This window comes from Pongo abelii, chromosome 19 (assembly GCF_028885655.2).
Source record: "Pongo abelii isolate AG06213 chromosome 19, NHGRI_mPonAbe1-v2.0_pri, whole genome shotgun sequence".
NCBI classification, from domain to species: domain Eukaryota; kingdom Metazoa; phylum Chordata; class Mammalia; order Primates; family Hominidae; genus Pongo; species Pongo abelii.
In genome coordinates, this window is record NC_072004.2 from 1,440,001 (window position 1) to 1,462,281 (window position 22,281).

Sequence of the window (22,281 nt, forward strand, 5' to 3'; positions counted from 1 at the left end):
CCCTGGGCTCTATGCCCTGGGCCAGCGGCAACTGTATCTGCTCATCTGTGAATGCCGCACAAGCACAGAGGAGGACGTGCTGTTGGACTAGGGCAGGAACTAGTAAGAGAGCACCAGATAAAGAGTCCAAAAAGGTGGAGAGGGGCTTCCTGTGTGTCAGCAACCAACTAGATCACCTTGGGCCTCAATGTCCTCTGGGAATTGAGGACGATAATTCTTCCAGCCCCACACTCCCTGTTGCAAACCTCCACGCTGTTGGGAGTCTCAAAGGAGCCTGGAATATGAAGAGGTTTCATAAAGGAACAAAGCTCTGCGTAAGCCCCCTGCGCGGGCCCCACCAACCCAACCCTTCCTCCCCTCTCCGTCTCTCAGGCAGCTACATTCTCTGCTAAACCACTGCACAGACATTGATGTCACTTTCCTTTGTGGGCCATCTGAGGCCTGGACTCCTTCCCTCCTGGCCCAGAGCCGGGCTGCTCTTTCGGTGCTCCCAGCCCTCCTCCTCTGGTCCCCGCCGGTGTCAGCTCTCTGCCTCCCGCTGCAGGCTCCGGTTCGCCAGCCTGGTGCCCACGCAACTCAGAAACTTCCTCATCGAAGGCTTCCGAGGAGGGCAGGCAGCTGACCCGGTGTCTCCAGTGTCTCCAGGCCACGGCCATTGCCAACTACCCCCAACACCTCTGACCCACGTGGGCGACAAGGTCAGCCCTCCCCACCCCCAACACCTCTGACCCACGTGGGCGACAAGGTCAGCCCCCCCCACCCCCAACACCTCTGACCCACGTGGGCGACAAGGTCAGCCCCCCCCACCCCCAACACCTCTGACCCACGTGGGCGACAAGGTCAGCCCCCCCCACCCCCAACACCTCTGACCCACGTGGGCGACAAGGTCAGCCCCCCCCACCCCCAACACCTCTGACCCACGTGGGCGACAAGGTCAGCCCTCCCCACCCCCATCACCTCTGACCCACGTGGGCGACAAGGTCAGCCCTCCCCACCCCCATCACCTCTGACCCACGTGGGCGACAAGGTCAGCCCCCCCCCACCCCCAACACCTCTGACCCACGTGGGCGACAAGGTCAGCCCTCCCCACCCCCAACACCTCTGACCCACGTGGGCGACAAGGTCAGCCCTCCCCACCCCACAAGGAAACCAGATGCCCCCCTGTTCCCACCCCGTGGCCTGCGCTGTGTGGGGAAGGGACGGGCTGGCGTTCACCTGTCCTTGAGGTCTGACCGGGTGGCCCAGCAGCAGCAGGCACAGCAGGCGAGGCCCAGGAAGAGCAGCAGCAGAGGCACAAGGCTGCCCACGATGAGGGCGGTGTCCCGACTTCGAGAGCCTGGGGGAGCCGGAGACAGGGGATACTCAGGCCTTCCTGTCTCCGACACATCCTGTCTTTGCTCTGAGTTGCCTGCTACCCAGAAGCTTCTTCCTGGGGGTCTCTCCCTGCCTCTGGGCAGCCCCTCTGCTGGCGTGTCCCCTCCACATGTTCTGTGGCCCATTCCACAGGTTCTTGCCCCTGAGGCCATGTCAGTGTCCAGCCACCCCGCTGCCCATTTCACAGCTCTAGCCTGGTTTCGCAGGGGCGGGGGCTCGGTCACATCTTCAGGGGGCCCCAGAGCATCCACACAGAGCTCAGGTATAAAGAATGTCTCTGGGCCGGGCGCACTGGCTCACACCTGTAATCCCAGCACTTTGGGAGGCCGAGGTGGGCGGATCACCTGAGGTCAGGAGTTCGAGACCAGCCTGGCCAACATGGCGAAACCCCATCTCTACTAAAAATACAAAAATGAGCCAGGCATGGAGGTGCGCGCCTGTAATCCCAGCTACTCGAGAGGCTGAGATGGGAGAATGGCTTGAACCTGGCAGGCGGAGGTTGCAGTGAGCTGAGATCACGCCACTGCACTCTAGCCTGGGTGACAGAGCAAGACCTCGTCTTAAGAAAAAAGAAAAAAAGAATGTCTCTGAAGTGGGCCCAGACTCCCTGGTGAGGAACTTGCCCTGGAGCCCATGTGAAGGGCCCACCTTTCCCTGGCTACTGCACCCTATAACCTTCTTCCGCCTCACCTGGCTGGCAGGACCCAGAGATGGGGTGGCAGTGTCCCTCTGAGCATTCACAAGGAACTGAGCAGTTGTTTCCATGGAAGCCGGCTGGGCAGGAGGCGTTGCAGCTATGGAGTAACATGGAGAGGCAGGCTGAGGGCTGGGTGAAGTGGGGGAGGCAGGCAGGAGACGGGCAGGGAGATTTCTGGGCACTGTCCAGGGAAGTTCAGGAAATGCTGCACAGAGGCCTGACCTAGGCCCCTGGCACTCTCCTGCCCCCGGGATCCCCATCCTCACCTGGGCCCCCAGTAGCCGGCACTGCAGACACAGTCCCCTGTCACAGCATCACAGGCCCCCTGAACACAGGTGGGACAGGTAGAGCCACAGTCTTCCCCAAAGGTGCCAGCAGGGCAGGGGTCTTCACACCTGGGGTGAGGCAAGACTCGGGGAAGGGGAGAGCAAGGCAGGCCTGGCCCCCACCGTGGGGCCCCACTCCTCCGCCCCAGGCTCCTGGACTCAGGGACCCAACTGGCCACTCCTCAGCAGTGAAGCTCAGGTGCAAATAGGGCCTTGAACTTGGGGCCAAATCCAGCAGGTGACAGACTACGAGTCCCCGGAGGGGGGAGGAGGGCAGGAAGCCTCAGAGGGGAGGGAGCTGGGATCCTGCCCAGGCCCCCCCAGAACCCATTGCTCTCCCCCAGTCTTCAACAGGAGGGAGGCCCCTGGGGCCACATGAACCCTTGTGTTGGGTAGGGGTGGTGTTCTCAGAGAGAGCCGCTGAGCTGAGGGTCCTGGGGGGAGGTGTACCCCACCCTGAACAGAATGGGGCCCTCACCTGGGCCCCAGCCAGCCAGGATCACAGCGCTGACAGTGGCCAGTATCTGGCTCACAGGCCTCCCCATGTCGGCAGTGAGGACACCGCTGTTCACAGCTCTCGCCAAAGGTGCCAGGCAGGCAGGGCTGCTGGCACTGGGTCCCGTTCCAGCCTGGCTCGCAGGACTCACAGCTGCCTGTGTCTGGAGAGCACGGCTCATTGTGTTTGCAGTGGCCACAGCTGGGAAGAGAAGGGCTTCGTGGGAGCAGTGGGGGTGGATGGATGGAGCGCCCACCGCCTCCAACCCCTGTACTCCACGCAGGCCTTCGGGGGCCCTGGAGAGTGTTCGGGTCCCACTTGGGTCACTCAGGCAGGTTTGAGCCTCAGTTTCCCCACGTTGTACAATGAAGACAAATGAAGGCTCTTACAGGATCCCATCCCTTTCCTTTGAGGCGTCTGCTCTGTGACCATCTTTCCCTGGGTCCCAGGGTCATCAGGAGCCAGCAGCCCAGCCAGGGCAGGCGAGTCGCCACCAAGCTCTGAGTCCCATTTGCCAGGTCTGCCAGGCCTTCCCTCCTGCTCTTTTCACTTTTCCTTCTTCCACACTGAGCCGCCCCCGGGTCTAGCATGAATGGGACTCAGTAGTGTCTTCTACCCCATCATACGAAATGCAAAAAATGTAAAGTGTTTTCACCCAGGGGTCCTCAAACCCTGGGCCATGGACTGGTACTAGTCCGTGGCGTGTTAGGAACTGCGCGGCAGCGTAGAGATGAGTGGCGGGGGAGCCTAACCGCCTGAGCTCCGCTGCCAGCCAGATCAGCAGCGGCCTTAGATTCTCATAGGAGCGCCAGTCCTATTGTGAACTGCGCACGGGAGGGTCCAGGATAAGGATCTAATGCCTGATGATCTGTCACTGTCTCCCATCACCCCCAGATGGGACCGTCAAGCTGCGGGAAAACAAGCTCAGGGTTCCCACTGATTCTATATTATGGTGAGTCATATAATTATTTCATTATAGATTACAGTGTAATAATAGAAAAATTGTCTGCCACGAAACCAGTCCCTGGTGCCAAAAGGTTGGAGACCACTGTTGTCACCAGTATAATTTCACATTTGCCATATCTTGATTTCCCATTGATGCCTAACAGTTACCTGAAGTTTCTCCCTCAGATGCTTAACTAGCTGGGATCATATACTTGGGTCAGACCCATTAGTAGGGGAGAAGAAAGGCAGTTCATAAAAGCCATTTAGCTGATCCTGACCAGCATTTTTATTTTTTATTTTATTTTATTATTATTTTCTTTGAGATGGAGTCTCGCTCTGTCGCCCAGGCTGGATGGAGTGCAATGGCGCAATCTTGGCTCACTGCAAGCTCTGCCTCCCGGGTTCACACCATTCTCCTGTCTCAGCCTCTGGAGTAGCTGGGACTACAGGCGCCCGCCCCCTCGCCCAGCTAATTTTTGTATTTTTAGTAGAGACGGAGTTTCACCATGTTGGCCAGGCTGGTCTCGAACTCCTGACCTCAGGTGATCCGCCCGCCTCGGCCTCCCAAAGTGCTGGGATTACAAGCGTGAGCCACCGCGCCCAGCCAGGGATGAAATTTCTTATTGTGAGTGCAGCCGGTCAAAGTTTGAAAGCCACTGAGCCCTAAAGGGACCTTGCCCAGGACCCTTTGTCACTCGATCCACTTATTATCTACATATGGCTTGCTAGCAGTGCTAGTATATTTTGCACAGCAGTAATCGATGAAATGAGCAGGTGGGGCTGGACCTGGGGCAACAAAGGGTTTTTAAAGTTTCTGTTTTGTTTTGTTTGAGACAGAGTCTTGCTCTCTGGCCCAGGCTGGAGTGCAGTGGTGCGACCTCGGCTCACTGCAACCTCCGCCTCCAGGGCTCAAGCGATTCTCCTGTCTCAGCCTACCGAGTACCTGGGACTTAGGCGCGGCCCGGCTAATTTTTGTGTTTTTAGTAGAGACGAGGTTTCAGCATGTTGGCCAGGCTGGTCTCCAACTCCTGACCTCAGGTGATGCACCCGCCTCAGCCTCCCAAATTGCTGAGATTACAGGCGTGACCCACGACGCCTAGCCGTCTTTTCCCCCTTCTCGTCCCTCTGTTTGGTATGTTGAGAGGAGCACCGCGAAGCCCTGGCCCCTCCTCCCGGCGCCCCGCCCCGGCCACCTGTCTCCGCTGCGCCCCGCCCGCTCACCTGTGTGCGCACCGCACCCCGTGGCTGCCTGCCGGGCAGGGCAGCTCGCAGCGCGCTCCGCGGAAGCCGGGCGGGCAGGTGCACTCGCCGGAGGCGGCGCTGCAGCGGCCCCGCACACACTCGCACTGCTGCCGGCATTCGGGACCCCACCAGCCCGGCCGGCAGGCGCAGCGGCCCGAGTCCTGCTCGCACGGGGAGTCGTGGCAGGCGCAGCGGAAGCTGCAGCGGCGCCCCCACCAGCCCGGCTTGCACATGCAGGCGCCCGTGGCCTGCTCGCAGCGCGCCGCCGCGGGGTTGCACTGGCACGGGCGGCGGCACGTGGACGACCACCAGCCGGGTTCACAGTGGCACACGCCGGTCGCGGGGTCGCAGCGCCCGTGGGGGCCGCAGGCGCACGGGAACTCGCAGCGGGCGCCCCAGCGGTCGGCCTGGCACTGGCACGCGCCCGTGGATGGCTCACACTGGCCGTGCGGGTGGCAGGGGCAGCTCTCACGGCAGTCGGGGCCCCAGTACTGGCCCGGGCAGCCTGCGGGGGTGGGGACGGGAGGGGTCAGTGGGCTCAGGGCCGCGCGCAGACCCTTACCCTGCGTGCCCTTCCGCAAGGAAAAGGGGCGCTGGGCCCACCCTCCAAGAGCTGGGGACAGACCCTCAGAACATCCGGCAGCCTGTCCTGGGCAACACTCACTTCCTGCTCCGCTCTGACCTACAGAAAACCCTTAGCCATTAGTGGGAGGCTCAGCCTGCCACTTCACATTCCAGAACACACTCAGAGATCCTGAGTGGGCAGGGGACTTGCCCAGAGTGTGGCACCGAGGTTGGTGGGCCTTCCTCCATGCCTGCTCTTCCCTGCCGAGATGGATCTCTGCTGGGCTGGAGGAGAGCTGGCTTCCTCCCGATCTCAGGCCTGGATACTGCCCGCCAGGGTGTCAGGAGAAGCCACCTTTCCCCTAGGGATTCCTTGATTCCTGGTACCCACCCTCTGGCTCTCCTGCTTCCCAACCCCTTTCCCTTCCCTCTGTTTCTGCCAGAGAGGGCAGAGAGCCCAGCCAGGGGCCCCCTTCCATCCACTGCCCATGTATAAGGCATATGTGGGAAAGACAAGGAATACACTCATTTTGCAATGAAGGGGAATCACAGGTTTTCTGAGAAGTGGAAGAGGAAGATGCTCAGGTGGGCAGCGCTTTGTGGACGTAGGTAAAAACCCAGTGACTCAGGCCATCTCCCAGGAGTGTGTGTCACTTCCTGTCTCTGGACCACAATTCCTCAGTGAAGCTGGGAGGGATTCTGGCCCTGCTGTCCTGAGGCTGCATGGCTACCTGCCTTGCCTGCTCCCACACCACTGCCCCCATACCCAGCTCTGCCCAGCAACTTCATCTGGCCCTTGAGACTCACGGGAGCTGCAGTGGGCCCCAAAGAATCCAGGCTTGCATCGACAGAGGCCCGGCTTCACACACACCTCGTCTTTCTGGCAGGCATCCGGCCCCTCACAGATGGCTGAAAGACACCCCACCCAGGTTGGAAAGACGGGAGCTGGACCAGGGGACACCCCTGCCCTCTCACTGGCTGCAGGGGCCATGCCTCCTCACGAGGTGCCCCTTCAGGCCTGGGGGGCATCACAGGAGAAACCCTGGCTCCTGGTATCAGGAGGGGCAGGCCCCGGGGAGTAGGAAGGAAGGGTTGTCACTGGGCTACGGCAGGAAGGGTTGTCACTGGGCTACGGCCTCCCTTCTCCTTGGCTGAGGGTCTGTCCTGGCTACTCACGGATGGTGCATTCTTGATCCTTCTGCCTCCAGCCTGCGCAGCACTGCAGCTCAGCAGAGGGGCTGTGGGGCAAAAAGGGGTCAGCCGGACATGGTGGGGGGTGCAGCCTGGCCCCGAGCAAGGTGGATCACTCTCTCTGGCTGAAGAGGGGGAGGCTGCCTTAGCCCCCTGGGGAGGCCTAGCGGATCTTTACAGCTAGGGTCCCCAGCCCCTCCCCTCTCCTTCCCTGACCCTTCCACCATCTGCTGTGGCTAGCCACTACCTGCCAGACCGCCATCAGCAGCCCCTTCCTTTCGGCCTAAGCCCCCTTCCTAGTCTCCTCCTTCCCCTAACGGCCTCAACACCGGTTCAGCCACCCGCATCACACTCCCACGAGACCCACCTGCTGGCCACACAGACGTGCTGCCCATTGGGGTCCAGCTTGGACCCCTGAGTCCCCTGAGTCCAGAGCAGCAGCAGCGGGAGCAGCAGCCCCAGCCCCATAGCAGCCAGCTCGGTGGGAAGGCTCGGGTTCATCTGGCCCCCACAGCTCCCAACCCCCTCCCTGCTTCCTCTCAGGGCTTTTCCTGAGGAAACCAGGCCGGAGGGGCGGGCTGCCATGAGGCACCTCCCTGAGAGGGAGGGGGTGGCTGGAAAGACTGACACTCAAAAAAAGAAAGGCAAAGGAAGGCAATGGCAGGGCTGACTAGCCTGGGCCTGGAAGGGCCAGAAGAATGAAGTTGCAGGTCCCTGGGTGCCGGGGCCAGGGAAGGGGGTGGAGTGAGGGTGGGAGCCACGGCTTTCCATCAAACCACACTCCGAAAGCGAGGCCTGAGCTGCAAGAAGCCACCGCACCCAGTGACTGAGCAAGGAGACCCGCGAGGACCCCTCAGCCTGCCTCCGCTCCTGGCAGGGTTGGGAGGCAGCACGGACGTGGACAGACAGGCGAGGAACAGTTTCTGTGTATTACGGGCAGTTCTTTATTACATGAGCTCAGGCTGTCTGCACAAAGCCCTGGGAGCTAGGCAGTCAGCTCTCATTTCACGGATGGGGAAACTGAGACTCAGAGAGGCACTCTTATATCTGGCCCCAGAGGCTCGGTACAGAGACGTAGAGAGGGAGGCGGGCTGAGCCCCCATCCTGCCCTGGTGCAGGGCAGACCCCTGGCGTGGGCTGTGAAGGCGGGAGCCCTGTCCTCATTTGAGGCCACACATCCTTCCACAGCCAGACCCCTAAGTCAGGCCTCTGGGGCGGCTGAGGCCCCCAGAAAAAGGTGTTCGTGGAGGGCAGAACAGGGCGGATCAGGAGCTGGAGACTGTGGTTGGGCCTCTTCTCCCCCTAGCTTGCTGGGTGCAGGGCTGCTGGTCTCATCCTCAGAGGATTCAGCTTTACCCCGATACCACAGGCCAAAGCTGGAGAGAGACAGCCAGAGGCACTTTGGGCCAGGAAGCCAGAGAGGTCAAGGATCTGGGTGAGGGCAGCGGGTGGTGAGAAAAGGGAAGAGCGGGGAGAAAGGGCCAGAGAAGCAGGAGGGGAGGGTGTGCTTAGAGCCAAACACAGCAGGGTGACGGGCAGAGAAGCAGGAAAGGGGATCCTGAGAAGGACCAGCCAGGGCTCTTCCCCTTCCCCCAACATACAAACTCTGTATTTTGGACTCCGGGGTTGGGGGATGGTCTCCCTTATCATCGGAGAGCAGGAGCCATGAGCCATCCTCATCGCCACTGAGACAGAGGAGAGAGGAGTAGTGAGGGCCACTGATCAAGGCCCTGAGGGACAACAGGACTCCAGCAGGGGGGATGGAGGGACTGCAGGGCCCCTGGGGCTGGAGAGAAGGCAACCCTGGGGAGATGCAGGATGTCGAGGCTTTAATTTTTAATTTTTTTTTTTTTTTTTTGAGACAGGGTCTCACTCTGTCGCCAAGGCTGGAGTACAGTGGCGCGATCTTAGCTCACTGCAACCTCTGCCTCCCAGGTTCAAGTGATTCTCCTGCCGCAGCCTCCTGAGTAGCTGGGATTACAGGCGCCCGCCACCACGCCCGGCTAATTTTTGTATTTTTAGTAGAGACGGGGTTTCACCATGTTGGTCTCGAACTCCTGACCTCAGGTGATCCGCCCACCTCAGCCTCTCAAAGTGCTGGGATTACAGGCGTGAGCCACCGCGCCCTGCCAAGGCTTTATTTTATAGCTTGACACACAGCAGGCCCTGACACAGCCGCGGCTACAGTTTCACCCACATAAGAATAAACAGACCCAGCCAAGACAGGAACTTGAAGAATGAATGTGGAGAGGCAGCGTTGTCAGGCAGAATGGACGGCAGGCAAGGCAAGGGGAGTGGTGAGATCCAGGGAGAAGGGCGCAGGCTGGACAGCGGCCATGGGACACACCAGACCAGGACAGCAGGCCCTAGAAGCAGCCAGGCTAGGGAGGCTCAAGGGGTGACTGGGTTGGGGTGACAGCCTCAGTCTGAGAAATAGGCTCAGAGGGTGACCAGGCTGGGTCATCAGGCTCAGCAGAATGAGGGAGGGAGGCCTGGCTCAGTAGGAATGCAGGCAGGGACCTACCTGCTCTCTGCCTCCTCTGGTGTCCCTAACATCTTGGCCTTGATCTTCTTCCGCTGCTTCCGGACAGCCACCTTCATGGCCTCGAGCAGAAGGCCGGGGACCCGGTGGTCTGTGAGCAGCTCCCTAAAGAACAGGGGCAGGGAGGGAGACAGCCCTGGTGATGCCAGCCATGGGGATGCCAGCAGTGGAGATGCCAACTGCAGGCCTCACTCCTGGTACCTGTACACGCGGCTCTTCCCTGAACACCTGAAGCGCTCTGCCTTGCTGACACCCTGAGACCTTAGCTTAGGTGGCCCCGTGGCCCCCTCCTAGGAGAGCTTCCCTGGCTGCTGCAGCTGCGACCCTTTGTACTGTTCCTCTCCCCTGTCTGGATGACATTGCAGGAGGGCAAGGGCTGTGCAATTCACGTCCTCCCAGTTCCCAGCGCAGGCCTGGCACATGTCACTGTGGACATGTCACTGACTGGAGAATGAGGTGGGGTGATCGGAGGCCCCCCGGCTTCCCAGCGTCCTCACCGCTGGAAGTAGGCCAGCTCCTCCTTGAGCAGGAACACTTTGGCTTTGAGTTCATTCCGCTCCTGAAGGATCTGCTCAAACTCCTCCCGACTGAAGCGGCACTGCCCTGCCTCCGAGGGGCACCCCAGCTGCTGCGCAGCCTCCACCTTTGGAAGGACAGGCATGGTCAGAGGGTCGCCTCGGCTGGCGCTCCCCCGCCCCAGGGCCATCATGGGAATGCTAGAGGAAGTGACGGGCCGGGAGACTTGGGGGACAAGGGTGCCCCAACAGATAACAGAGCAGTGCTCCAGCTGAGAGTGGGGGCCGAGGCCGGCCGGGGGCGCAGATCTGTCTGCCACCGCCCCGCTTCCTGGACGACCTGCTGTGCAGCATGCAAACCTTGCCCGAGTGCCCACCGAGCGCTGGACGCTGAGTCCCGGGCTGGGTCCTTGCCCTCATACGGCACTCACCGAGTCCTCAGGGTTCCCTGGGGCGCCTGCACCGGCGGTCGCCCATTCGGGCTCCTGTCCGTGCTGGTGCCCGGGCCGCCCGGCCTGCTCCCGCGCTCGCTCTTTAGCCTGCGGAGTTGCGGCTTCGCCAGGCTGCTGGCGCTCCCTCTCGCGGTCCTGCGCGGCGCGCAGCTGGGTCTGCACGGCCGCCAGCTTGTGCCGCAGCTCAGCGTTCACCAGCAGGAGGCGCTGCAGCTGCTCCTGCAACTGGGAGCGGAGCAAAGGGTGGGGTGGGCGGGGCACCGAGGGCCCCCGGAGCCCCGCCCGGCGCCTGCCTCGCCCCGCCCTCTCCCCGCCCTCGCCCCGCCCTCACCGCCTCGCTCTCCTGGCCGCGCTGCCGCAGGTCGCGGTTGTGCGCCCGTAGTTCGTCCCGCTGTCGGTCCGTGACCTCCTTGAGCTGCCGCAGCAGCGCGCGCTCCTCTGAGGAAGGGGCGTTCTTAGCGGCGGCGCGCGGCCCGCGGGAGGGAGGGGAGGACCCGAGCCGGTCGCCACCCGCCCTGCCCTGGCCGGGGCTGCGCTTACCCTGTGGCCCCGCGCGCAGCTCCCTGCGGAGGCGCTCGTTCTCCTCCCGCAGCCGCCGCAGCTCCTGCTCCGCCTGCTGCGCCGACACCTGCAGCTGGGGAGATCCGGGTCTCAGGCTTCTGCCCTGCCGACCCCGTGGGTGGCGAGGGGAGGGCATGACTCACCGATTCCGGGGCGGGCCCCACGGCAGCCTGTTCCAAGAGCTCCAGCGCCCGCACCACTAGCGGCACCAGCCCGGCCGCCGCCTCCGGCCCGAAACGGCGCGCCAGATCCTGCAGCTCAGTGCCCAGGGCCCCGGCTAGATGGTACACAAGCTCCGCGGCCATTCCCGACCCCGCGGCCTCCCGAGACCCCCAGCCAGGCGCCCCAGGCGCCGCCCTCCTGGGCTCCATGTCTCCCAGAGGCTTAGGGCTGCCACCCACCCCCACAACCCTCAACTGGGACGGGGAAAAGCGAAACAGTTCCGCCCCAGCAAGCGGTTTAGGGCGGTGTGGGCGGGGTAGAAGCGATAAGGGTGGGGAGGAACGAGGAAGGGAGAAGGCGTGGGGAAGGGAGATAGTGCCCTAGGCCCCCTGGGCCCTGTCCTTTTCACCCCCAAGGTCACAGGAAACAGGACAGCCAACTTCCAGCCAGGCGTCCAAGAGCTGAGGCTCAGGGCTGCAAGTGGTCACTTTAGTGGAGCCCTCCCCAGAGGCCCAATCCAGGCTCCGCCCGTTTGGAGTCATGGGGCCAACTTGGCAGTGGCCCGCTCCAGGCGAGAGGTGACAGGTAGGCGGCCGGTCTCTGGCCTCCGCCCGGCTGTACACAAACTGCCTGCCTGTGTGCTTGTTTTCCTGACCAGGACTGACACACAAAGCTTAAAGGGCTGGGCTACCACAGCCGCTCAGCACAAGCCACAGAGTTCCTAGACCCGGGAAAGGACAACTGCTCCCAGAACTGTGGAAGGGAGGCGAGGGCTTTCAAGTAGTTTTGGAGAGAAAGCAGCAAATATGGTCAAGGCAGCGGAGTGTGAAAGCCCAGCCCCGCCTCAGGTCTCCACTGAGTCCAAGGGCTATCTACCCCAAAGCCCTGAAGAGGAAGGGGGCCTCATACTCCCCCATCACAGCTGAGCCCAGCATCTTGCTGTGAACCGCTCCAGTCCAGCCTCCTGTTAGACCTAAATCCAGAATTTGAGTTCAGGGGGGAAAAAAAACAAACCAGCCCCTGAACTCCTATTTATACAAAATTTATTATTATATTTTATTCAGGATGACAAGCCATCAGGAGGTCAACAACACAAGCACAGACAGAGGGAAAGAGGCCAAACTGCTGAATGTCAGCGGCTTATCTGGAGGGGCTGAGGCTCCGGCCTCGGGAGGCTGAAGCAGGAGGCAGGGAAACAGCTAGGCATACAGGTCCTCCCGATCCGCAGAGTAAACCTCCCCCTCCTGCAGGAGAGCAAAGTTGAGGAAGTGGGAGGGCCTGTGCACCTCGTGGTAGAACTCTTTGGGGTTCGCCAGCTGCAGCTCATATTTCATGTTGGGGTCATGCCGAACACCTTCGGGGAGAAGGAAACAGGCAATGTTAACAGGGCTCCTGCCTCATGAAGCCTGCGCCACCTCCAAGCCAGCCAGGCCCCAAGTGCAAAGGGTGATGGCCTCACCTTATCCCTACTGCTATCCCCATGTCCCCAGGCTCCTCCCACTTACCCATAAAGTTGTAGTTCCACGAGGACTGGGCAGGGACCATGAAGAAGCCAAGGAAGCGGTCCGACAGCAGCATCTGCACCCTCTCGTAGTGTGAAGGCAGGTAGCCCTTGGGGTTGTTGCCCTTGTCTGTGTTCTGGCGGCCCCATTCATAGCCACTGGGGGTCAGCTTGTAGGCCGTCAGTGTGCAGGAGCCTGGTGTGAAGCTGGGGGAGGGACGAGGACAGAGTAACAGCTCAGGCCACTGTTCTGGGCCCTGGCCTGCAATCCCTGCCCCACCATACTTCCTCTCAAGGAGCCCAGGCCCACCTGCATGTGATGATAATGGTCTTCTCGCCATCCCAAGATGGGTTGTCAGCCATGATCTTGGCGTGGGTGGTGACATCCTGGGGTGACAGCTGCGGGGACTCATTGGGCTGAGTGTGGATCCAACCTAAGGGTTCCATCTCCTGTAGGTAAAGAGGAGTACAGAGCTGAATCCCATCCACAGACAGGAATCGCATCAGCTTTTCCACACTCCCAGGCTCCATCACTCCCCATTACCTTGAGGTACTCATGCTGGGGCAGCTGGCCAGGCAGGTGCACGGTCTGGTGAGTGCCCCACTGCGGCACCATCACAATGCAGCGGATCTCCTTCACCTGGGGGTTATCTGGTGGGCTCACCCCATATAGGTATCCTGCAATCTGGAGACAAAGGGGTCAGAAACCAAAACTCTTCTTAGTACCAGCTCAGAGTTGGAGCTGCCAGCCCTGTTTCCTTCCTTCCCCCAAGAACAAGGACAGAGTTTCTTAAAACGTGATCAGAACCTCCTGTGTCAGAATCAGCTGGGGTGCTTGTTCAAAATGTTAAACATGGACCTCATCTCAGACTTACCATGTCAGAATCTCCTGAGTGGGGTCTAGGAATCTGCACTGCTCACAAGCTCCCCAGCTGATTATTAAGTATAGTATTCATAAGCAAATGAGCATACACACAGCTCAATGTATTTTCACAAGCTGAAAACATCTGGAAAACCAGCACTTGGTGCTATTTTAAATTTTACATTATCACCAACAAAGTAAGAGGATCTGTTTACTATAAACTCACCCACACAGGATATTAACAGTCTTTTCAAATTTGCCAACCTGACAGCCACTAAATAGTGGGTTTGAGATGGAGTCTCACTCTGTCGGCAAGGCTGGAGTGCAGTGGTGTGATCTCAGGTCACTGCAACCTCCGCCTCCTGGGTTCAAGCAATTCTCCTGCCTCAGCTTCCCGAGTAGCTGGGACTACAGGCACATGCCACCACGCCCCGCTAATTTTCATATATGTAATAGAGACGGGGTTTCGCCACGTTGGCCACGCTGGTCTTGAACTCCTGACCTCAAGCGATCCACCCACCTTGGCCCAAAATGTTGTTTTATAAACTATGAATATCCCTGAAACACTAGTAAAGTTATACATCTTTTCTCTTTTTTGAAGCAGGGTATCACTCTGTCACCCAGGCTAGCAGGCAGTGACATGATCTCAGCTCACTACACTCACCACCCTCCAGGATCAGGTGATCCTCGCACCTCAGCCTTCTGGGTAGCTGAGATTACAGGTGTGTGCCACCATGCCTGGCTTTTTTTTTTTTTTTTTTTTTTTTTTTATAGGGACACCATTTCGTCATGTTGCCCAGGCTGGTCTCAAACTCCTGGGCTCAAGAGATCTGCCCACCTCGGCCTCCCACAGTGCTGCGATTACAGTCATGAGCCACTGTGCCCAGCCTGGAGTGCAGTGGGGTCATCAAAGCTCACTGCTTGCGTTCAAGCAACCTCAGCCTCCTGAGTAGCTGGGACTAAAGCCGCATGTTTTTTGTTTTGTTTTGTTTTTTTAGACGGGGTCTTGCTCTGTTGCCCAGGCTGGAGTGTAGTGACGCGATCTTGGCTCACTGCAACCTCCACCTCACCTCCCAGGTTCAAGCAATTCTCCTGTCTCAGCCTCCCTAGTAGCTGCAACTACAGGCGCATGCCACCATGCCTGGCTAATTTTTTGTATTTTTAGTAGAGACGGGGTTTCACCATATTGGTCAGGCTGGTCTCAAACCCCTGACCTCAGGTGATCCACCCACCTTGGCCTCCCAAAGTGCTGGGATTATAGGCATTAGCCACTGCGTCCAGCCTAGTGTTGGGATTACAGGTGTGAGCCAGCGCACACACCTGGTCAGGAATTTGTTTCTGACCATATCTGTTCTCTTCCAAATACTATCAGGCCAATACTACATTTACTACCTTCTCTCAGCTGCCACAGCTTTTGCTATCTCATGGAACCAAAACCCTCCTCGTTGTTTTGGCTATCCTTGTATAATTACTCATCCATGAATCTTGAAACCAGCATCTCAAGTTCCAGACAATCTCAGGTCTGAGTTTTAGGCACAAAATGTGTTGGGCACACACTGTGGCCTAGCTGAGTCCACTCACTCACTTGGGCCCGAAGGTCAGATATGCAGATGAACTTCTTAAGCACGTTCTTGGGAAGGATGTAGGTGTAGCCAGTCTCCTTGATGTCGTCAGATGAAACATAGATGTGATTGGTCCTTAGGTGCAGGTTGGCAGCAGAGATGGCCCTAAAAACAGGCAGGGAGTGTCAGCATCGCTCAGCCCAGCACCTTGGGTAATGCAGCTGGCCTTTCCATCCCCACCCTCTTGCCCGACAGTACCTGACCCGCCACTCAGTCTTGGATGAGAAAGTCTGGGTCTCATAGTTGCTGGTGGTGGAGGTTATGATCTCATCGCCATGCTTGTTGACAGTGCGAGTCTGTGTTGCCGTCAGCTGCGACTGTTCCTTGGTCTGCTTCTCGATCTCAGCGATCTGCTGCCGCTGCTGTGACGGTGCCGAGATCTCCATACCCAGGATGATGTCTCGAATTTCTGATTGTGTCAGTGATGCCACGTTCACACTGTGGGGATAGTGTGGGTTATATTACAAGGATCCCTTCCCCTTGGTCACTTTTGCCTCAATGGAAAGGGTGTAACTTGGTAGGACAGGGCAGCCTATACTCACGCCCCAGACAATCTGCAAGAGCTGCTTCTACAGGAAGTGTGAAACGGAAGTGCACTAACACTTCCAAGATTCGTCAGATCCAAGCGGGACGGCACACTGTGTGTGCACCTTCCCACTGTTTAGCATCCATAAACCCCACGCTTCCTTGACCAAAACAATGCTCTGGCATGGAACAATTCTCAGAAATGGAAACCCCAGAAACCCTAGAATACTGGTTCTTAATCAGAGGTGGTATCGTCCGTCACCCTATGGATAATTTTGGTTGCCACGATGACAGGGAGACGAGGGAAGGTGTATGTGTGTTGGTAGCAGTCTCGGATACTTAGGGTCTCGGATGTTCAAAATTCTTACCATGTATGGACAGTAAAGAAATGCCCTGTTCGAAATGGCAACAGTGAGAAACAATGGCCAAGAGTCAGACTGAAGCCCTAAAACACAGACGCTTCCCATACTATTGGAAGACACTGCCGCATCTCTCTTCTATGAGACTCTGTAAGATAATTTCTTTCCTTGTTTTCAAGACAGGGTCTCGCTCTGTTACCCAGGCTGGAGTACAGTGGCATAATCATGGCTCGCTGCAGCCTCAAACCCCCGGGCTCAAGCAAGCCTCCTGCCTCAGCCTCCAAGAAGTTGGGACTACAGACATGTACCACATCTGCTTTAAATTTTTTTTTGGTAGAGATGGGGTCAGTCTGGTTGTTGATCAGGCTGGTTTCAACTCCTGCCTCATGCAATCCTCCCACCTTGGCCTCCCAAAGCGCTAGTATTACTTTTTTTTTTTTTTTTTTTTGAGACACAGTCTCGCTGTCGCCCAGGCTGGAGAGCAGTGGCGCAATCTCAGCTCACTGCAGGCTCCGCCCCCCGGGTTCACGCCATTCTCCTGCCTCAGCCTCCCGAGTAGCTGGGAGTACAGGTGCCCGCCACCTCGCCTGGCTAATTTTTTGTATTTTTAGTAGAGACGGGGTTTCACCGTGTTAGCCAGGATGGTTCTCGATCTCCTGACCTCGTGATCCGCCTGCCTTGGCTTCCCAAAGTGCTGGGATTATAGGCGTGAGTCACCGCGCCCGGCCAAGCGCTAGTATTACTAGCAAGAGCACTCAGGCCTGGCCAAAACAAGATAATTTCTTGAGAAACTTTTTTTTTTTTTTTTTTTTTTTTTGGAGACAGTCTCACTCTTGTCGCCCAGGCTGGAGTGCAGTGGCGTGATCTTGGCTCACTGCAACCTCTGCCCCCAAGGTTCAAGCAATTCTCCTGCCTCAGCCTCCCGAGTAGCTGGGATTACAGGTTACTGCCACTGCACCCGGCTAATTTTTGTATTTTTAGTAGAGACGGAGTTTCACCATGTTGGCCAGGATAGTTTCAAACTCCTGACCTCAAATGATCTACGTACCCTGGCCTCCCAAAGTGCTGGGATTACAGGCATGAGCCACCGCGCCTGGCCTTCTTGAGAAACTTCTAAGCGTAAGTGCTCCCAAGCCCCAGAAAACCGTTATACAGACCTTCTGTCTGTCTCCCCACCAGCACTGCTCACTTGTTTTTCTTGCCATAGTCAGCCAAGATCAGATCCTTGAGCTGCACCTCGACCTTGATCCATTCTTCGTCAGTCAGAGTGGGCCAGATGTGGTGTGGTTCTGTAATAGTAGTCTTGTCTGGCTTCAGGATCACTTTTGCCCGATCATTGTTCACATGCAGGGCACGCAGAATCAGGATGAGACGGGAGAATGCCTGGGAAAAGATTTGGAAGAGTGGGGTAGGTCAGCTGCTTGAGGCTCTCCCACTTTAATCCTAACCTTTCATGAAACCCAAGAATTTTTTTTTTTTTTTTTTGAGACGGAGTCTTGCTCTGTCACCCAGGCTGGAGTGCAGTGGCGTGATCTCGGCTCACTGCAAGCTCCGCCTCCCGGGTTCACACCATTCTCCTGCCTCAGCCTCCCGAATAGCTGGGATTACAGGTACCTGCCACCATGCCCGGCTAATTTTTTGTATTTTTAGTAGAGATGGGGTTTCACTGTGTTAGCCAGGATGGTCTCAATCTCCTGACCTCATGATCCGCCGCCTCGGCCTCCCAAAGTGCTGGGATTACAGGCGTGAGCCACTGCGCCCGGCCTTTTTTTTTTTTTTTTTTTGAGACAGTCTCACTCTGTCGCCCAGGCTGGAGTACAATGGTGCCATCTCGGCTCACTGCAACCTCTGCCTCCTGGGTTCCAGTGATTCTGGTGCCTCAGCCTCCCGAGTAGCTGGGATTACAGGTGCATCCCACCACACTCGGCTAATTTTGTTGTATTTTTAGTACAGATGGGGTCTCGTCATGTTGGCCAGCCTGATCTCAAACTCCTGACCTCTGGTGATTCACCCACCTCAGCCCCGCAAAGTGCTGGGATTACAGGCATGAGCCACCACGCCCAGCCCCAAGAGTTGATTTTTAACTTTAAGGTCTTCAACTCTCGTGAAAGTCAACAGAGTTCCCACCCAATCTATAGGCTAAAAATGTGAAAATGGCAAAAACCTAAGACACAGGATCTTCTCCTAATCCTAAACCCGCTCCTCCTCCAGCGATCTTCTCTTCCCGAGGTTCATACCGTGTAAGATGAAATAGTCTTGAGCCAGTCGTCATAGAGGTTGAAGAGAACCATCTGGGGCTCAGTGGCTTTAAGGATGAGATCCCCAAACTTTTCCACCTTGAGACACGCCTGGAAAGGGAGTTGGAGCTCCGATCCTTTGATGACAATATTGGGGAAGTCCAGTAAGTGCACCTAAGACAAGATCAAGTCCAAGATGAGAAACAACCTAAAGGTCTCAAGGTCTCTTTTCTCCTACCCCACCCCACCCTCTTACCTCCAGTGGGTCCAGCATGCCCTTCCTGGTGACAATGATCTGCTTGGGCTGCTCTTCCACAGGCAGAGATCGGATCAGGGCGGCCACCTCCTCAGCTGTCTTCCACTTAGCCAACTTAAAAGCAAGAGAGAAGAAAATGGAAATTTAGTCTCTACCCTCCCAGATCAACTAGAACAGAATATCCTAGTTTTGAAATAGTCCAACTATGTTTCTATTGAACACTGATGTTAAATGTTAGGCACTTAGAAGGTAGAAAGAGTATCAAATGGCCTTGTCCAATGAGCAGGCTGACAGCCCCTTTCAACAAGACAATACCACAAGCTGACACATGAGTATGTGCTAAACTATATACTGTTTTACAGAGTTCAGGAACAAAAGAAATTAAGGCTACTAGGATCAGAAAAAAGCTGCACAAAAAAATGTGTCTTAAGGAGGGACTGTGATTAACAGAGCAAAGAGGGGAGTTCATTCTAGAAAGAAAAATACAAGCAAAACACAGATGTGGAGATGAGCATCAGGGGTCTGGGCTACTAAGATCCCGGACTGAATGTAAGATGAAACATGCTATAAATGTAAAGGAAGAGAGACTGGCTGGACAGATAACAGCCCAGCCAGATGTTGAATGTCTAGGAAGCTAAAGAAGAGTTAATTCAGCAAGAGTTCTGAGGTAGAGAAGAGATTTGGTCAAAGTGGATGTTTCAAGAATATGCGTTGCTGGGCCGGGTGCGGTGGCTCACGCCTGTCATCCCAGCACTTTGGGAGGCCAAGTGGGAGGCAGATCACGAGGTCAGGAGATCGAGACCAGTCTGACCAACACGGTGAAACCCCGTCTCTACTAAAAATACAAAAAATTTAGCCAGGCGTGGTGGCGGGCACCTGTAGTCCCAGCTACTCGGGAGGCTGAGGAAGGAGAATGGCGTGAACCCGGGAGGCGGTGCTTGCAGTGAGCCAAGAAGATCGCGCCGCTGCACTCCAGCCTGGGTAACAGAGTTAAGACTCCGTCTCAAAAAAAAAAAAAAAAAAGAATATGCGTTGCTGGCCAGGCACAGTGGCTCACACCTGTAATCCCAGCACTTTGGGAGGCCGAAGTCGGCAGATCACGAGGTCAGGAGATTGAGACCATCCTGGCTAACATGTTGAAACCCTGTCTCTACTAAAAAATACAAAAAAAATTAGCCGGGCGTGGTGGCAGGCGCCTGTAGTCCCAGCTACTCAGGAGGCTGAGGCAGGAGAATGGCGTGAACCCGGGAGGCGGAGCTTGCAGTGAACCGAGATTGCGCCACTGTGCGCCAGCCTGGGCGACAGAACGAGACTCCGGCTCAAAAAAAAAAAAAAAAAAAAAAAAAGAATATGCGTTGCCTTTGGAAAAATGATTTTTGATAGCCCTATTCAAGGTTAGAAATTCAGGAAACAGACCAGCTGGAAGGGAACGAAGCACCTCATACACTCTTGGACCTCCCACAGAATACTTCCCAAGGAATTTTGGGGATAAGTTCAAATGAGATGTTCTCAGCCTTTCATCTAACAAACCAGTAAATACTACCAAGTCCACCCCAAGAATAAGAGGCAACATGGTTCTAGGGCCTCTTCATCTTTAAACCTGCTCACCTGCCCCAAACGCTTCTGTCCCGCCCACACGGACGTGTGGATTATCTTGAGGAACAGCTGCCCTGTGCGTGGGTTGAAGATGAAGATGGCTCCATTGATGGGCTTGGTTGTCAAGTTCCCTTCAAAGGTCTAGAGAAGGACTGCATTCGTTAGCGTGGCCTACACATCACCATCCTGCCTTCTTCCCACCATGTGTACACACTTAGCCCATTACTCTCCCACAGCCATGTACAGAGTCCCGCACCCATACACTGCTGCTAACACTCACCTTGTGAATAGTCACTCTGTAGACGTTGGTGTCATCCACAAACCAGATAATCTGGTTGGAGAAGAGCTCACCGTAGTTCTGAGAAGACAAATAAGGCTCAGTGGGCTCAGATGAATAGAGCTGTAGCCCCTTGCGGATCCGTTCACGTAACACATACAGGGCAGGGTTTGCCTTCATGATCTTGGCCATGGCCTGTTGTATGAGAGGCTTGCTGCCTGGGAACCAGTTTCCATAGGCACTGTGAGGATAAAAGGGTCAAGAAAAGTTAAGACCAGGCTGACAGCCCCAGAAACAAGACAAACTGCCAACTTTACAGATGAAGAAAGACTGTTGCCCGGGCTGACGACACTCTGCTCGTGTGTACATACAGGCTGGAGAAGAGAATCAGTGACCCATAGGAGGAATGGGCCACTTCCTCTCACTCAGGTAAAGTAAAAAAGTATGACCACATTAAAGTATGGAGCTAATGGAAAACACATGGACCATTTATTTATTTATTATTATTTTTTTCTTTGAGATGGAGTCTCGCTCTGTCGCCCAGGCTGGAGTGCAGTGGCGCAATCTTGGTTCACTGCAAGCTCCGCCTCCCGGGTTCAAGTAATTCTCCCGCCTCAGCCTTCTGAGTAGCTGGGACTACAGGCGCGGACCACCACGCCCAGCTAATTTTTTGTATTTTAGTAGAGACAGGGTTTCACCATGTTGCCCAGACTGGTCTCAAACTCCTGAGCTCAGGCAATCTGCCCACCTCGGCCTCCCAAAGGTGCTGGGATTATAGATGTGAGCCACTACGCCTGGCCTGAAAATACATGGTCCTGAGCCTCAACTCACCTGTGTAAGTTATAGGCCAGGTCAATGGCGATGAGTACACCTGTGGGCGAAGGGTAGATACTCATGTTGTCCGTGGTGTAGTCCAAGAACTTGGCCCGGGCGTAGCGCTCAATGTCGTGGGAATCATAGTCCCCCCAGCGCAACTGGATGTCAATCCAGTATTTCTGGGTGGTGGTGCTGTCCATCACATCCCTGAGGATGAAGAGGGTTCAAGCTTCTAGGAAACCATGGGCATAACCAATGTCCCCAGAACCAGAACCACTTAAATCCCAAAACCATCCCACCCACTACACCATCTTGTTCCAGATCAGCAAGACCCCAGAGAATCAGCAGATCTGACTAAGGGTGTTGACAGGCTCCAGTCCAAGTTTGAAACAAAGGCAGACAGCGACAATTCCTAAAGTTGTAGGGCTAGAAGAACAGGAAAACGAAAGTGTCCTGGCTGCCTAGGGCTGGGTCCTGAGGCACTTACTTGGAGTCAGCCAGCAATGAGGGCCGGGAGACATTCCACTTATAGGAGGCAAAGAGCAGGATATCTGCACAGGAAGAGTTCATCTTATATGACTTTCGGGGATGGATTGTCTCCTTTTGTACCGTCTCAATTTCCAGTGCATCGAGTTCCTGGTCAAACACCTGAACGAAAAGATGGAGAGATTAAGACTTGTTAAGGAAGCCCACTTAAAATCAGAGTTTGCACATTAAGATAATGAGGCAACAGGAGTCATTCTCAGAGCTTCCAGGGTGGATTTCCCATATGCAAAAGAGCAAGCTGAGCTGACTCTGTACAGCATCCTTTCCCCGCGATTCCAACTGAGCTGACTCTGTACAGCACCCTCTCCCCTCGATTCCAGCCCACCTGAGCTGACTCTTTATAGCACCCGCTCCCTGCGATTCCAGCCCACCTGAGCTGACTCTTTATAGCACCCTCTCCCCTTGATTCCAGCCCACTTGAGCTGACTCTTTATAGCACCCTCTGCCCTCAATTCCAGTCCACCTGACATAGGTCCATAACGATGCTCTCATGGATCTTCTGCCACAAGTGAGCTCGGAAGATCTGGATGAGAGAGATCTTCAGCGTGGGGATCTTGCCGTGCATGAAGATACCCGTCAGGTCTAGCTGCACCTGAAAGCCTACATATACCTGCCAG

The 22,281-nt window shown here is 56.5% G+C and overlaps 3 protein-coding genes and 1 long non-coding RNA gene across 9 annotated transcripts in view; all 4 read right to left on the reverse strand.

Moving 5' to 3' along the window:
- LOC134760510 (uncharacterized) overlaps positions 1-664 on the reverse strand; it is a 2,782-nt gene extending 2,118 nt beyond the window's left edge. For all 3 annotated transcript variants that reach the window (XR_010138049.1, XR_010138048.1, XR_010138050.1), the window contains exon 1: positions 1-664. This exon is cut by the window's left edge and continues 854 nt beyond it. This is a non-coding gene — a long non-coding RNA (uncharacterized LOC134760510).
- Positions 1-7,610, reverse strand: part of SCARF1 (scavenger receptor class F member 1) — a 16,176-nt gene extending 8,566 nt beyond the window's left edge. For both annotated transcript variants that reach the window (XM_009251107.4, XM_002826807.5), the window contains exons 1-8: positions 7,203-7,610; positions 6,821-6,882; positions 6,452-6,553; positions 5,060-5,585; positions 2,876-3,094; positions 2,338-2,466; positions 2,065-2,168; positions 1,216-1,336 (exon numbers count right to left, since the gene is read on the reverse strand). In XM_009251107.4, the coding sequence (XP_009249382.2) occupies positions 1,216-1,336; positions 2,065-2,168; positions 2,338-2,466; positions 2,876-3,094; positions 5,060-5,585; positions 6,452-6,553; positions 6,821-6,882; positions 7,203-7,420 (1,481 nt within the window). In that variant the 5' untranslated portion in view covers positions 7,421-7,610. The remainder of the gene's footprint in view (positions 1-1,215; positions 1,337-2,064; positions 2,169-2,337; positions 2,467-2,875; positions 3,095-5,059; positions 5,586-6,451; positions 6,554-6,820; positions 6,883-7,202) is intronic.
- Positions 7,611-7,755: 145 nt separating this feature from the next.
- RILP (Rab interacting lysosomal protein) lies at positions 7,756-12,042 on the reverse strand. Of its 3 annotated transcripts, XM_002826809.4 has the most exons (8): positions 11,049-12,041; positions 10,885-10,978; positions 10,676-10,782; positions 10,324-10,569; positions 9,875-10,020; positions 9,360-9,482; positions 8,437-8,520; positions 7,756-8,211 (listed from the first exon to the last, which is right to left on the reverse strand). In XM_002826809.4, the coding sequence occupies exons 1-8, from the start codon at positions 11,274-11,276 to the stop codon at positions 8,037-8,039; spliced, it is 1,203 nt and encodes a 400-aa protein (XP_002826855.4). In that variant the 5' UTR covers positions 11,277-12,041; the 3' UTR covers positions 7,756-8,036. The 3 variants fall into 3 exon arrangements, with proteins under 3 accessions (XP_002826855.4, XP_009249383.4, XP_024090833.3); XM_009251108.4 differs by lacking the exon at positions 8,437-8,520 and having other exon boundaries at positions 11,049-12,042; XM_024235065.3 differs by having other exon boundaries at positions 7,756-8,520; positions 11,049-12,042.
- Positions 12,043-12,093: 51 nt separating this feature from the next.
- The window catches only part of PRPF8 (pre-mRNA processing factor 8), a 34,443-nt gene continuing 24,255 nt past the window's right edge, over positions 12,094-22,281 (reverse strand). The window contains exons 30-43 of the mRNA XM_002826810.4: positions 22,128-22,274; positions 21,606-21,766; positions 21,134-21,325; positions 20,306-20,543; positions 20,038-20,166; positions 18,430-18,543; positions 18,174-18,347; positions 17,126-17,319; positions 15,251-15,490; positions 15,016-15,157; positions 13,113-13,253; positions 12,879-13,018; positions 12,573-12,775; positions 12,094-12,421 (exon numbers count right to left, since the gene is read on the reverse strand). Of these exons, the coding sequence (XP_002826856.1) occupies positions 12,267-12,421; positions 12,573-12,775; positions 12,879-13,018; positions 13,113-13,253; positions 15,016-15,157; positions 15,251-15,490; positions 17,126-17,319; positions 18,174-18,347; positions 18,430-18,543; positions 20,038-20,166; positions 20,306-20,543; positions 21,134-21,325; positions 21,606-21,766; positions 22,128-22,274 (2,370 nt within the window). The 3' untranslated portion in view covers positions 12,094-12,266. The remainder of the gene's footprint in view (positions 12,422-12,572; positions 12,776-12,878; positions 13,019-13,112; positions 13,254-15,015; positions 15,158-15,250; positions 15,491-17,125; positions 17,320-18,173; positions 18,348-18,429; positions 18,544-20,037; positions 20,167-20,305; positions 20,544-21,133; positions 21,326-21,605; positions 21,767-22,127; positions 22,275-22,281) is intronic.

Excerpts from the sequence above, each read along its gene's own strand:
- RILP (XM_024235065.3), bottom strand. The coding sequence starts at position 11,276 with ATGGAGCCCAGGAGGGCGGCGCCTGGGGCGCCTGGCTGGGGGTCTCGG. Across the intron at positions 10,021-10,323 it reads CAGGGAACCCTGAGGACTCG|GTGGAGGCTGCGCAGCAGCT; the intron begins GTGAGTGCCGTA and ends GTCCTTCCAAAG. Across the intron at positions 9,483-9,874 it reads GAGCTGGCCTACTTCCAGCG|GGAGCTGCTCACAGACCACC; the intron begins GTGAGGACGCTG and ends CCTGTTCTTTAG.